The following is a 14,821-nucleotide window of genomic DNA, read 5'->3' as shown; positions in this document are numbered from 1 at the left end:
TTGGTCATTTACTTTTATATCAGAGTCAATATGTATTGCCCGGTTAAGGGTACCACTCTATTCTTGTCAATACCATAATTCTTGTAGTAGTCGCCAAACAGAAGGGCTGGATTGCTTAATAACCCTATGTTTATAATAGAACCCGCGTAAGACAGCACAAATTAGAAACAGTAACTGTGGCATCAATATGGGTGATCTTCCCGAACCCTTTCCCGCACCGGTTGCCATTTTTCATTCTAGGGAATCTGTTAGTAATTCTCCATTCTATCATTATCGTTTACAAGCTTTAATTCACCATTCAACATATTTCGAAAGTTTGCCGTCAACAGTTTGGAATACTTCAGCTGCTTGACTAGGTTACTACAATCTGCATTGTGAATTCCCAATAGAGAGAAAGCCATGAATAACAACAACCATGGAGCATCAATAGCGACTCGAAATGATATCGTATCCATTTGCTTTTTTGATACAACGATAAAAGATATTCTATGCATGATGAATATACTTGTACATTACAAAAACATTTATTTAACATTACAAAATATCAATACAAACAATCATAGGGAATAAAGATGAACTCTTAAGGCCAATGAAGCTATTTTACAAAAACTCCTGAAAGGGTAATACATGAAAGTTTGTACGGGAAAACAATATCTTAGGCTTTGACTTTTGCAACAGACGGAACACCAACGATAGATCGCTTATTGATACCACCGGTAACAGGTAAATAAGTGTTGCCTGTCAAATATTGATCAACTTCACGAGCGCACATACGACCTTCATTGATTCCCCAAACAATCAAAGACTGACCACGACGACAATCTCCAGCAGCATAAACACCGGGCACAGAGGTGACATATTGGCCTCTGGAGGTTTCAATGTTGGAACGGCCATCTTGAGCCAATTCTAACTGTTTGATGATAGCGTTTTCAGGGCCTAAGAAACCCATCGACAAAAGTATGAGATCAGCTTCAAAGACGTGCGCGGAACCAGCAACTTCAGTCATGGACCAGCGACCCGTTTCATCTTTCGTCCACTCCACACGAACGGTCTTGATTCCCTTGACCCGGTTGTTTTCATCCACAACGAATTCCTTGGAAAGAACACAGTATTCCCGAGGATCGGTTCCAAAATGAGTCTTGACTTCTTCGTGACCGTAATCAACACGGAAAACACGTGCATATTGAGGCCATGGGTTATCGTCGGCTCTCGTGTCAGGAGGCTGAGGTAGTAATTCAAAATTGACAACCGATTTGCAGCCATGACGCATGGCTGTACCAATACAATCATTGCCTGTATCGCCACCACCAATGACAATCACCTTCTTATCTTTTGCTGACAAGTAATGGCCATCTTGAAGACGAGAATCAAGCAGACTTTTTGTTGTCGACTGAAGGAAATCCATAGCAAAGTGAATACCATCTGCTTGCCGGCCAGGAATCAAGAGATCCCGAGGCCAGGTTGCACCTGTGGCAATAATCATAGCGTCATGCTCTTGACGAATTGTATTGGCATTGATGTCTACGCCCACATGGGCGTTAGGAACAAATTCAATGCCTTCCGCCGCCAGAAGGTCGATTCGACGTTGAACCACTTTTTTGTCCAATTTCATGTTGGGAATACCGTACATAAGCAAGCCACCGATACGGTCATTTCGATCGTATACGGTAACAAGATGGCCGGCTTTATTGAGTTGATCAGCAGCAGCTAGACCAGCCGGGCCAGAGCCAATGATAGCCACTTTTTTACCCGTTCGCGAAGCAGGTGGGTTAGGCGCAATCCATCCTTCAGCAAAACCGCGATCAATAATGGCACACTCGATGCTCTTGATGGCAACAGGGAGTTCAGTGAGCGCTAAAGTACAGGATTGTTCACAAGGTGCTGGACTGTTGTTGATAAAAAGAGACAAAAAAAGGGAAACGCATGAGCAATTTTTGCATTCAACACAAGCTTTTTTCACACTTACCAAGCACGGCCAGTAAATTCTGGGAAATTGTTGGTCATCATCAGGCGATCAAGTGCGTCTTTCCAATTGTCTTTGTACACTAATTCGTTCCATTTTGGAATGATATTACCGATAGGACAGCCGGTATCCGATTGACAGAAAGGAACACCACAATCCATGCAACGAGCCGCTTGTTCATGAAGTTGGGAACGGCTGAGACGTACCGTTACTTCATCCCAATCTCCTAAACGCTTCTTCGTGTTGCGGTAAGGATCAGCTTTACGTTTATATTTCATAAATCCTCTCAGCTTGTCCAGCTTTTCGCGGCGTTTCAGGATCTCTTCCTCTGTCAAAACACTGTCTTCTACATCCTCTATCAGAGGTTCACCCTTCTTGAGTTGTTCAAGGCTTGCTCTGCGACCCACATCGTCGCACGATTTAGCATCGAAGTCCGGTTGAGCGAGAGCTTCATGCTCGCGTCTGAGTAACTCACCATATTCTCTGGGTAGCACCATGACAAACTTGGGAAGATACTCATGAAAGTTCTTCAAAATACGGTCGGCGACTGTAGAACCGGTATAATGACGGTGGTCTTCGATTAAATCACGCAATTCAGCGATACGCTCCTCGTCATTGACCGTTTCCAAATCAACCAGCTCTGTATTGACCCGATGGCGAAAGTCACCCCTCCTATCCAATACATAAGCAATACCACCGCTCATACCAGCTGCAAAGTTGCGTCCTACAGAGCCCAGGATCACCACCCGGCCACCTGTCATGTATTCACAGCCATGATCACCCACGCCTTCGCATACCGCCATGGCTCCCGAGTTACGGACACAGAAACGCTCCGCAGCGATACCTCTGAAGAACGCTTTGCCACTGGTGGCACCGTAAAGACACACATTGCCAACAATGATATTCTCTTCTGATTGGAATGGGCTCTTCTTGGGGGGATAAATAGCAATTTTACCGCCGGAAAGGCCTTTGCCGACGTAATCATTCGCGTCACCTTCCAAATCAAAGAAAATGCCCGGTGCCAAAAAGGCGCCCAAGGACTGACCTGCTGATCCTTGAAGCGACAGATGGATGGCATCGTCGGGGAGTCCTTTTTCGCCGAATGTCTTGGACACGTGATAAGCAAGGGTAGCACCTAAAGCACGATCTGTATTGACCACTTGCGTCTCAAAAGCGACGGCTTTGACAGAACCACTCAAGACCGGTTCCGCTTCTTCGATAAGGTAGTTATCCAAACGCGTGTGAAGTAGATGCTTTTGTTGGGTGACATGATGCGTGGCTACGCCAGGACGTAGTGTGGTGGCAGGGGTCAGAAGAGGAGACAAGTCTAAATTGGCCGTCTTGAAAGTACGCAATGCATCGTTCACCTTGAGAAGCTCCGCATGACCGACCATCTCTGGAATAGAACGGAAACCCAGCTTGGCCATGATGGAGCGAAGTTCTTCAGCTACATAATAGAAAAAGTTGACGACATGTTCGGGTTTACCTTGGAATTTCTTACGTAACTCAGGGTCTTGAGTGGCAATACCAACAGGGCAAGTATTCTATTCGTGAAGCAGAGGAGGGGGGAGGGGATGGGTGGGTGGATTAGTTTTTTTAAATTGTTTTTTTTTTTTTTTTTTTTTTCCCCCACTACATGTACGACATCTCTGACATCCTAACTCACCAAATGGCATTTTCTCATCATGATACAACCAAGGGCAATCAGTGGGGTGGTGGCAAAGCCCCATTCTTCGGCACCCAAAAGACATGCGATAGCGATATCACGGCCTGTCTTGATCTGACCATCCGTTTGGATGACGACGCGTCCTCTCAAATCGTTCAGGACCAATGTTTGGTGTGTTTCAGCGAGGCCTAATTCCCAGGGCAGACCTGCGTATTTGATACCGGTCCAGCGCGATGCGCCGGTACCACCATCATGGCCCGAGATAAGGATGTGATCTGCTTTTGCCTTGGCCACACCGGCAGCGACAATACCGACACCTACTTCAGAGACGAGCTTCACGGAGATGCGAGCACGAGGATTAGCCGACTTCAAGTCATAAATGAGCTGCTTCAAATCTTCAATGGAATAGATATCATGATGAGGGGGAGGAGAGATCAAACCGATACCTGGCGTCGTCTTACGCGTGGAGGCGATTTCATCGGACACCTTGGGACCGGCCAGCTCACCGCCTTCACCGGGCTTTGCCCCTTGCGCCATTTTGATTTGCAATTCATCGGCATCGCTCAGATAGAAGGAAGTCACACCGAAACGACCACTGGCCACTTGTTTGATCGCTGATCGGAGAGAGACACCGTCTTGCTGCAACCGCGAACGCTCGGGCTTTTCACCGCCTTCGCCGGTGTTGGATTGACCACCGAGTTGATTCATGGCCACGGCGAGTGCCGTGTGGGTTTCCCACGAGATCGAGCCGTACGACATGGCGCCGGTAGCGAAACGTTTGACAATGTCGGTCCATGGCTCTACTTGTTCCAGCGGGACAGGACGACGGCTTTCAAAATCAAAATCAAGCATACCACGAAGGGTGCATTTCTTGATGGCTTCATGAGAGGCTTTCGCATACGCCTCGTAAGCGCCTTGATGGTGGCGTCGGACGGCGTCCTGGAGATGAGCAATGGTCGAAGGCTCTGCAATATGAGGCTCGCCGCCATCACGCCAGTGGTATTCACCTGATTCAAGAAGGCCCGGCGGTTGCACCTTATTGCGCGACGACGGATAGCCATTTTCGTGCATGGTCAAGGCGTCCAGGGCAAAGACTTCCAAGGTGGCACCTTTGATACGTGACGCTGTCCCCGCAAAGCAGCGGCTGATGACGGTATCGTCGACACCCAAGGCTTCGAAAATCTGAGCCGCTTTATAGGAAGCTAAGGTGGAGATGCCCATCTTGGACATGACCTTCAGGATACCGTTATGGATCGCCTTGAGATAATTCTTGATCAGGGTGTCTACGGCATAGTCATCGCGGACGGCACGCTCACGATGCAGCTTCATGATGGCCTCCATCATCAGATAAGGACAGATCGCATCGGCACCGTAACCAAGAAGGACGCAGAAGTGATGCACCTCTCTTGCCTCGGCTGTTTCGACCATCAAAGCCACACGGCTACGTTTCTTGTGTCGGACGAGATGATGATGGACGCCTCCGACGGCGATCAGCGAAGAGAGAGCCACACGGTCTGCAGCTACAGCACGGTCAGAGAGGAGGATGACTTTATAGCCCTGGTCGATGGCGGCGGAGGACTCTTCGCAGATACGCTCCAGAGCGTCAAAGTAGCCTTGAATGCCATCGGCTCTGTTGAATGTGATGTCGACGGTGGCTATTTTCCACTCAGGATACATGGTTGTTGTCATTGCCTTGATCGCTGCCAGTTCTTCCATGGTCAAGATGGGCGAGGGTAAATTCAAACGATGACACTGCTCTTCATAGATATCCAGAAGATTGCCTTCGGGACCGACACAACACTCAAGGGTCATGACGATTTCTTCTCGAATCGGATCGATGGGAGGGTTGGTCACTTGTGCAAACAGTTGACGGAAATAATCATACAAGAGCCGAGGCTGTTCTGCCAAACAAGCCAACACAGTATCGTTCCCCATGGAACCCAACGGTTCTTTCCCGGCCGTCAACATGGGCAGCATGATCAAATTGAATTGCTCTAGCGTGTATCCAAAGGCCTTCAGGCGAGGGTCCGTGTTGATGGTGGTGTCATCCAGTGCTGGAGGAGGAGGCAGAGAATGTTTCTCAGCGGCGGCCAACAAGTCGCTTAGATGGATACGCTTGTGCTTGATCCAATCGACAAAGGGCTTCTTTCTAGCCGTTTCAAGTTTGAGCTGTGCATCGTCTACAATGACGCCTTTGATGGTATCTACTAAAAGCATACGTCCTGGTTGAAGACGGCCCTTTTGAATCACCGTTTCCGGATCGACCAAGACGGTGCCTACTTCCGAAGCGCAAATCATGATGTCGTTGGATGTGACATAATAGCGGCAAGGACGAAGACCGTTTCTGTCGAGCGAAGCACCACAGTAACGTCCATCCGCAAAAGTGAAAAGAGCCGGACCATCCCAAGGCTCCATCAAGGAGGCAGCCCATTGGTAGAATGCCTTTACTTCTTTATCCATGAGCGGGTTGTTTTGCCACGCTTCGGGTACCATCATCATCACAGCTTCTGGAAGAGACAACACACCATTGACCACTAACAATTCCAGCACATTGTCAAAGGCTGCTGAGTCTGAGCCTCCTTCTTCAATAATGGGATAAAGATATTCAAGTTCGTCTTTAAATTTGGCAGATGACATGACACCTTCACGGGAACGCATCCAATTCTTGTTACCACGTAAAGTATTGATTTCCCCTAAAAATGAATTGTTTACAAAATGGGGGATGAGCTGTGAGTCCGTACTGTTACATGTAAAAAGTGAAATAGAAAAAAAAAAAAAAAAAAAAAAAAAAAGAGGAGATGTTGATTCTATGGTTACCATTATGAGCACACCAACGCATGGGTTGAGCACGATCCCAGGAAGGAAATGTGTTGGTTGAAAAACGGGAATGGACCAAGGCAAAATGGGTCGTATAGTGTACGTTTAACAAATCGTAATAATAAGTATATACTTGTTTTGGCGTGAGCTGGCCTTTATAAACAATATTCTTGTTGGAAAGTGAGCAAATGTAAAACCATTTCTTCATGGTCAAGACATGAGTCGCGTGCTTTCGTAAGACATATAATTGACGCTCAAAATAACCTTCATCGAACTGCTCCTGATGCTGCGTGTTCAAGACGACGAAAGGCTGGTAAATAGCAGGTTCCTTTGATTTTGCAGCTGGGCCGATGATGGAAGAATCGACAGGGACAGGTCGCCAACCCAAAACTTTCAAATGCAAAGTGTCTGCTATCTGCTCAAATACCTTTTGACATTCTTCCACGTCCTTCATAAACACATTTCCTACCGCATAATGTCCTTCTTGTGGTAGGGTGATGCCAAGGTCTCTCGAAGTTTCATTGACAAAGAAGGTATGAGGTATGGCTGTCATGACACCTGCGCCATCACCATCACGGATATCAGCACCACTCGCACCACGATGTGTCATGTTGCAAAGTACTTCATTCGCGTCACTCAGAATCTTATGGGATCGAACACCTTTGACGTGGACGATAAAGCCCACGCCACATGCATCTTTTTCATATTCTGGACGGTAAAGACCTTGTGCTGGTGGGATTGCTTCTGCCCAGGTCTTATTCTCGACTGTTGCCATATAAGTAGTTAGTGATAGTATGAATAGTAGGAATTTTACTCTTTATTGCTTGCTTAAATACTGTTAATGTAAGGATGTGATTGTTTATCTTTGAACAAAGTATGCGTGAAAAAGAGAGTGGGGAGGGAGAAGGCGATGCGCTTTGATTTTCCAGAAAAATGAAAAAGAAAGCCAAAAGAGAGAAAAAAAAAAAAAAAAAAAAAGACACGTTTTTTTGGTTTCTTTTTTCTTTTTTTTTTTTGCATTAACAAACATTATGATTGTTTAAAAAATAAAAGACACCCCCCATACATTCGCCCACTACGTCAATGTCAAAGCAAAAAAAAAAAAAAAGCACGGAAAAGCCCTTTCTTAGGCAATGCTTGCTTTGTAGAAAATGAGGGTTTGACGTGATGGTAGTACAAAAATGCAAGGAAGTTGGGGGGGGGCACATGGCATTCATTTTTCTGAGGTGATTTACTGCTGTGAGCAAGGTACTCACAGTGAAATGAACGTTGTAAGTTTCTCGAACCAGCGGATCACCGCCGATAGACTAACGAAACGACCGAAACCCTTTAGAAAGTTTATTGTTGGCTTAGCCAATTGAATCTCGCCACCCCGTCCATTCATGGTTTTTTACATCAACCAATGAAGAGCCAGTCATCACAACCCAACTTTTTGGAAAACCATCTTTCGTCTAAAACTTTTTTCCATAAGCTAGCGACATGAAACAAAAACACATTTAAGAGTGTTTACTCTCTCAAGTCAAACGATACATATTAAGAGGCGTTTTAAAACGACAAGGAATACAGAGCCATATTTATGTACAAGCCCTGGTTCCACACTTGGGTGAGCCATTTGAAATTCAGCACCCATTTGAAATGGCTTTTCTATCATACTGGATGCCTCTAGGCGTTCCTCTATAACCTCTAGTGTAGTCCCAGAGAATAGTTTCATTGGTATGTTAACTGAAGATGTTCCATCCGTTCATAGTCATCACCCTGCATATATTGCAGCAGAACATGTGCTAGGGTTGCATCGTCTGCAATTAGAATTTCTACATTATTCCCTACGAAGGGACAATAGAATAAGATAGATTTTTTTTTTTTTTGTTTATCTACTTTCTGCGTGTTTCCTTGATTGTGTCACCCCTTTCATGTGTGCTCTCATTTGGGGTGTACAACATCTGTATGCATGCACAGTCAAATTCCGTACAGTAATGAAAAAATTAAAAAGTTTATTTTTAAAAAAAGAAAAATAACAAGACACAAAAAACCATATTTGCATGATTTTGACTTTAACTTTAATCATTAAAAAGCCATGTTATGTTCTATGATGATGCGTCCGTTCACAAGGAAGACAGACGTTCATAGAGAAAGATGGATGATAGAGGGGATAGATAGAGTCCATGAACGTATGTAATTGTAGACACTATCATCCTCAAGAAGCACGTGGCCAAACTCTAAGAGTGACAAGCATTCTTTTCGTTTGCCTATTCCATTAAGCATTGTAGAAAGAAGAAATTTCGGTAAGACTATCCAAATATGGCTAAAGTTTGCACCTTTATCGATGATCCACCCTTTTCTCTTTTTCTAGGCCCGTAGCCCCCTCTACAGAAAAAAATGGTCTAAGCTTACGATGCCCAATAAAGGAAGGACAGTTTTTCTCTCTTGTAGGATTCAAATTTGAAATTCTAACAAAACACTTGTTGGGGTGGTTGATCTGTCACTACAGCACCACAAACATTGATCACATTTGAAAAGGATGTAGAAAATAGTACACAGAAATGTCATGACACTCAGAAAAGCCGTCCATTGTACACAGTGTAAGATCGGCTCCCTCTCCCCTCCCCTCCCCCCCTTAATGTGCTAGTTGCATGGATATCACCGATACAGTTCTCCACCCTTCAAACAAAGGAGGAGACATATTTGTGACAGTTTTCTGTGAAAAATTAAAAAAAAAAAAAGAGAGACATCCCGTTGATGGTGAAAAATATACCCATTGCTAGCTGCTTTTAAAGAAGAGATAGATAAGCTACCACCCTACGCACAGTCATATAGAGCATTAAGATTCATCATCTAGGTGTACAGATGGAAGTTTTGACAAAGAACTCACTGTATACCTAATGTAGTCAGTATGATAGACTAAAGCAATCAAGTCGCTATGACGATGAAAGAAATGTGCTAGCCCTTGGAATTGAAAAAGTGGTGCTTTGTCTTTGTGGAAGCTTTATTGTCTTTGTGCGAATGAGAAAAAAGGCATTTTGAAAAGTTTATCGTACTGTAAACTCTAAAATTTATCGATTTTTACAAATATAGTAAGTCACTATTCTTTTTTCAGAGAAATGCTAAAAAACCGCAGTTGTCTGAGTGGGGCACGAGAAGGAAGAGAAGAAAAAAAAAAAAAAAAAAACTTTAAAAAAATGAAAGAGAGCCTAAAAAGAGCATGTGTTTTAAGGTTTTTTTATGATGTTGAAAGGGATCAATAACAATTTAGAAAGTAAAAAGGTGAAAACAAACAAAAAAAAGACGTCTTTTTTCATCTCTACATTTTCTCATTCTTTTGCTTCTTTTTAAACTCAGTAAGATGGTACTTTTAGCTACGAAGTATCCCACTTTGTCTAAGCCCAAGTTGACAAGCCCTATGATGTTGTACATGAGAAGCGAGAGAGATAGCTATCCACTCATCAGCCTTGACTAAGAGACGCTAAAAAGTTAGTTTCGTTTATACTTGCCATGATATAAAAAGTCATTTGTGAAACGTTGCTCCCCGCCAAAGAGAAAATTTTCTCTTTCTTTTTTGTGTGGGGAGAGGGGGGCCAGAGTCGCATCCTGTCTAAATCGGTAAATTCAAGCTTTACAGTCCAGAAAAAAAAAAAGATCGGATTTTTCCGGTTTACAAAACAGCGGTAAAACTAACTTTTTTTTTGCTTCTTTCTCGTTTCTTCCCCTTTTCTCTTTCCACCTTTTTTTTTTATTTTTTTTTTTTTTACCCTATTACCATTTCCCAATAAAGATTATCAGTCTTTTTTTACCTTTAGGTAAAAACAGTGAAAATTTTACAAAACTACTGATTTTCTTTATTTATTCAAGATATCAGAAAAAATACCAAAGAAAAAAGTATATCTTTTAACCGCCCCCTTTTTATCGAATTTGCCCTTTTTATTTCGGCTCTCCATGTAAAAAGAATAAACCATTGTAGTACCTTATGGATAAAAATCAAAAGCCTACATTTCAGCAGTCGCTTACAGATCAACGATCAAAGTTACAGCAGCAGCAACAGCAGCAGCAGCAGCAACAACAACAACAACAACAACAACAACAACCACTACAGCAACAGCAACAGCAACAGCAACAGCATCCTCCTGTTCATCATCATTATCATCATCATCATCGCTATCATCATTATCAACAACAGCAAACACAGATGCAACAACACGGAAAAGCTTTAAAGACAAACAATGAAAAAGAAAAGAGGAAACTGGCTAAATCGGCTCGGAAAAGATCTCTGTCCTCTTCTTCGACATCCTCTTCAGGCTCACCTTCTACTCATATCTTTTCAACCACAAGTTCCTCTGATTCAGGACTGTCATCCATGGCTTCCAATAAAAGCAGTAGTGCCAGTGCTGCAAAAAGAAAAAGACCCTTACCAACTACCATTCAACATACCCCTTCCTCCGATAAACCCTCGAGTAGTAGTTACGCCAATACAAGCACAACCACTAATACAGATACATCTTCGGGCGGCGATACCTCATCCTCTGCACCACTGCATTCCTCAATATCCTCTTATAAATCTTTCAGTTCTTCCGCATCGGGCATCCTTTCATCAAGAGTCACTGCACAAAGAAGTGTACCAGCATTCCTGAATAAATTATACAAGTAAAAAAAGAAAAAAAAAAAAAGAACACAAATGGATATATCCAGCTTTAAACGAAAAATGGGTGGATTTGTCAGACTAAAAAATTTTCAACCATTATGATATATTTAGTATGGTGGAAGATGTTACAACGAATGAATTGATTCGGTGGTCTAAAGATGGTACATCTTTCATAGGTAACGGACATACAAACATAAGTACATACATCAATTCACTCGAAAAAAGAAAGAAAAAAACTCACCGTGTTTTTTTTTAATATCTATTTTTTTTTTTATTTTTTTTTTTCTCCTCGTTTCTATGTATAAAAAGTTGAAAAGCATGAGGAATTTGCTAAAACAGTATTGCCACGCTTTTACAAACATAATACCTTTGCATCCTTTGTTCGTCAACTGAATATGTATGATTTTCACAAGGTACCACATCTTCAACAAGGTGTTTTAATTGCAGAAACTGAGCATGAGATATGGGAATTCAGTAACCCTCATTTTCAACGCGGTAGACCTGATCTCTTAGTTCTTGTTACCCGCAAAAAAAACAGAGATAAGGATGCAAATGATCACGAAAACATCAGCCTAGCCAGCCTTGTTCAAGATTTGCAAGCTATCCAGCAGCAGCAACACGCTATCGGTACCGAACTTAGAGATTTGCATCGTGACAATGAGATTCTCTGGCAAGAAACCTTGTCTGCACGAGAAAAATATCAACGACATCAAGAAGCCATCGAAAAAATTCTGCAGTTCCTCACTGTCATCTTTGCAAACAGCAATGGTAATAATAATAATAATACTTTTTTAACTCACCAAAATTTGGCAATTACAATGAGTAAGTGTCTTCTGCCGCTTCACTACCTTTGCACTGCGCTAAAACTCCTATCCTCTGCAAGTCGTATTCATTTTCTTTTCTTTCTTTTTTTTTATTTTTTGTTTTTTTCTCTCTTTTTTCTGTTCAGATAATGAAGCTTCTGTTCCTAAAGGTTTGATTGAAGAGGCAGCTTCTTTAGCCGGTGTAGCAACAATGACAAATAATATGAGTCATAATGCAATGGCAGCCAACAACAGCAAAGGTAAATCTGTCAATAACTTACCGCCCTCATCACTCACCTCAGCTGCATTATCCAATATTCTGTCTTCTGTTTTGCAACTCTATTCAACCAACTCAGTTTCAGGTGTAGACTTTCCCGCCATAAATCAATCGATGAACAATGCAAAGAATGCAAATCTTCCAACAGCAGCAGACTATGATTCCTTGACACGTTCACCTACCATAACAGCAGTACCCAATGCCAGCTCTTCCATCACCTGCGATGAGAACAAGAGCAATGATATTCAGGAGAATCCCACTACTGCTACAAGCAACAACCATCGCCGTAATATTGTTGATTTTTCAAAGACGATGAATTCAGCAACACGTTCAGCTCAATCGATCACTCAAGATATTGATATGCTTCAAGTTAATATTGAATCCTTAGCCAGCAATCTAGGGATCGACCCCAGTCAATTCGATGATGATTCAGAAGCGTTTACTACAGGTTTCCCATTACGGTCAGATTATAGCCATTCTGCCCTACCCACCGACGTTTCAAGATTGAACCTCATGAATCAGGGTTATGTCACTTACCATAGCACACAGCAAGAAGATATACGGCATCCCACTCTATTGAACTCTCAACCACAGCGTCCAACAGAGAGCCTGTTGTCCACCGCCGCCGCCACCGCCGCCGCCGCCGCCGCAGCAGCAGCAGTAGTAACATCGAAGGCAGTGGCACCATCATCGCCTCCATCACCACCGCCGCCCCCTCCTTCTTCTTCAGCAGCACTGCCGCCGCCCTCCACGTCCTCCACGCCCTCCACTTCCCCTTCCTCTCCCTCCGTGGATCGCTATGCTTTCCGGCTTCAGCAACCCCCTCGAGGTCGCTCTATGATGGACAGAAATCAGCACCAGCAACGGCCATTAAGAACTTCAACTCTACAGCCCCAAATACCTCCTCATCGTTACGGAGCACTTTCACCTACTCCCTCTCCTCTGTCCTTCCAACCACAACAACAATCACAACAACAGCAGCAGCAGCCGCCGCCCATGCCACCGCCACTGGATACAACGTTTGCACCTATGGCTCAACAAGATTTCATCACCACGGGCTCAGAAGAACCAGCATTGGGTCCAGCCCCAGCCCCCGTACCCTCACCACCTCCCTCTCAGCCTATAGCATCGGATGGATATAGGCAGTTTTTCAGTCCAAATACTGTTCATCCCATGACATATTCACTTCCTGGCTCTTATGGAGGCTATCCTCATTACTCAACAGGCACGGCACCACATGAACCGTCGCTCTATGGTCAGGAAATGGATCCTGCTGCTTGTGCTGCCGCTGCTGTGGCTGTAACGGCCGTAGATACTGCAAATCCTTCAGGACCCGTTACAGCGGGGATAGCAGGAACAGCACCAGCTACAGCATCCAATGCAAGGTTTACTACCTACTATTCTCCTCCTCATCCTCGTCAGGCAACCATGAACAGTGGTCATTATCCTACTCAGTTTTATGCTGAGAGGCCGGACTCCTCTTATCCCACGACGATCCCCCACAACAATACCATGAATGCAGATCTTACAAGCAATCATATGAGGACGACGCCTGCTAGAAGAAGAGATACAGGCACACGATAGATAACAACAACAAGCGTTACTCGTATGCTTTCTGTCTTCCCTACACTTGTTATTGCCCATATCTATGTTGGATAACCGGTAGTAGTATTAGTAGCAGTCCTTTATTCACCACCTAGCCATAAAAAAACCAGAATAACCCCCCCATCCTACATTATGCCCCTCCCTCTCTTCTCTTTCTCTATACAATCAGTAGCTATCACCATTCGTTTCAAGAAATGAAGAGAAAAGCCTTCTTACTGTATAATATAACCTATCTTTGTTCTGTACACTTCCTTCCATGTTCTATTTAAACCTTTTTTTTTTTTTTTCTCCAATTAAGAAAAAAACCTGTAAATAGATCTCTCCCTCCCCTTTCTATCATCTCTTTCCATGTAAATTCTCCTTTTCTATTTAAAAAAAGGAAACAAAATAAAAGGGTTTTTGCAGATCCGAAAAGCAAGGAAAAGAAAAAAAAAAAAAAAAATATTGTACAATGTCTTCCATCGCCATTATCATTTGGAACAACTTGCGGAAGTAGTTGGTTTAAGCAACAGATATGAAAATGATAAAATATCTTGGTAGTCGTTTGGATAGAGTCCCTGTAAACGACTTTTATCAAAACAAAAAGCATCCGTTGGTTTACCCAAATGCTCATCTGTTTTACGGGATAACATCCAATTCATGGCGGTTAGAGAAACACAGCTTATTTCGCGTCTCTCTCTCTCTCTCTGATGCACTATGAATCAAAAAGTGACCAAGTTTAGCCGCTTGGAACTCTTTCCTTCCTCTCTTCTTTTTACAATTAAAAAAATTAGTCATCAATAATTAGCTCATGGTGTTATTAGACGAAAGGATGGAAATCAGCGTCGTTGATCATTGGCTGTTATAGGTCTAATTTACAGATTACCTAATTCTAATTCTAAAAGCGGGGAGACACACAATGAGGAACAATGAAAAAATTTCAAATAACCATTTTTTAGCCATTTATAGGAACCATGCCAGTCCCGGAGGAATAATTTATCCGTTTCTCCAGCCTTTTTGACACTTTTATGCATTAGAAAGTCACTGAACACTTTTTCTATTTTTGTGTGCCTTTTCA

General features: G+C 43.2%; 4 protein-coding genes across 4 annotated transcripts; 2 read left to right on the top strand and 2 right to left on the bottom strand.

Annotated features, from left to right (window-relative positions):
• Window positions 1–31: 31 nt before the first annotated feature.
• On the bottom strand, window positions 32–321 carry BDF20DRAFT_489258 (uncharacterized protein). The gene has a single exon (XM_053075583.1). It carries the CDS (start codon window positions 226–228, stop codon window positions 67–69), a length of 162 nt encoding a protein of 53 aa, XP_052936178.1. The 5' UTR covers window positions 229–321; the 3' UTR covers window positions 32–66.
• Window positions 322–655: 334 nt separating this feature from the next.
• Window positions 656–7,221, bottom strand: BDF20DRAFT_819641 (uncharacterized protein; the record flags this gene model as incomplete). The annotated part of the gene is made up of 4 exons (XM_053077474.1): window positions 656–1,886; window positions 1,967–3,507; window positions 3,630–6,322; window positions 6,447–7,221. 4 exons carry the CDS (start codon window positions 7,219–7,221, stop codon window positions 656–658), a joined length of 6,240 nt encoding a protein of 2,079 aa, XP_052936177.1.
• Window positions 7,222–8,520: 1,299 nt separating this feature from the next.
• On the top strand, window positions 8,521–9,467 carry BDF20DRAFT_835287 (uncharacterized protein; the record flags this gene model as incomplete). Its single annotated transcript, XM_053078829.1, has 3 exons — window positions 8,521–8,614; window positions 8,935–9,025; window positions 9,332–9,467. 3 exons carry the CDS (start codon window positions 8,521–8,523, stop codon window positions 9,465–9,467), a joined length of 321 nt encoding a protein of 106 aa, XP_052936176.1.
• Window positions 9,468–10,494: 1,027 nt separating this feature from the next.
• On the top strand, window positions 10,495–14,069 carry BDF20DRAFT_868361 (uncharacterized protein). The gene is made up of 4 exons (XM_053080936.1): window positions 10,495–11,081; window positions 11,191–11,255; window positions 11,389–11,901; window positions 12,029–14,069. The coding sequence occupies exons 1-4, from the start codon at window positions 10,627–10,629 to the stop codon at window positions 13,741–13,743; spliced, it is 2,748 nt and encodes a 915-aa protein (XP_052936175.1). The 5' UTR covers window positions 10,495–10,626; the 3' UTR covers window positions 13,744–14,069.
• The last annotated feature ends 752 nt before the right edge of the window (window positions 14,070–14,821 follow it).

This window comes from Mycotypha africana (assembly GCF_025528875.1).
Source record: "Mycotypha africana strain NRRL 2978 chromosome Unknown BDF20scaffold_5, whole genome shotgun sequence".
Lineage (NCBI taxonomy): Eukaryota > Fungi > Mucoromycota > Mucoromycetes > Mucorales > Mycotyphaceae > Mycotypha > Mycotypha africana.
The sequence above is the reverse complement of the archived record's forward strand: the minus strand, read 5'-3'. Positions and strand labels throughout refer to the sequence as shown.

Coding starts and splice junctions, on each gene's coding strand:
- BDF20DRAFT_489258 (XM_053075583.1), bottom strand. CDS start 228: ATGGCAACCGGTGCGGGAAAGGGTTCGGGAAGATCACCCATATTGATG.
- BDF20DRAFT_868361 (XM_053080936.1), top strand. CDS start 10,627: ATGCAACAACACGGAAAAGCTTTAAAGACAAACAATGAAAAAGAAAAG. Junction 11,082..11,190: donor TTCCTGAATAAATTATACAA/GTAAAAAAAGAA, acceptor TGATATATTTAG/TATGGTGGAAGATGTTACAA. Junction 11,256..11,388: donor AGATGGTACATCTTTCATAG/GTAACGGACATA, acceptor ATGTATAAAAAG/TTGAAAAGCATGAGGAATTT.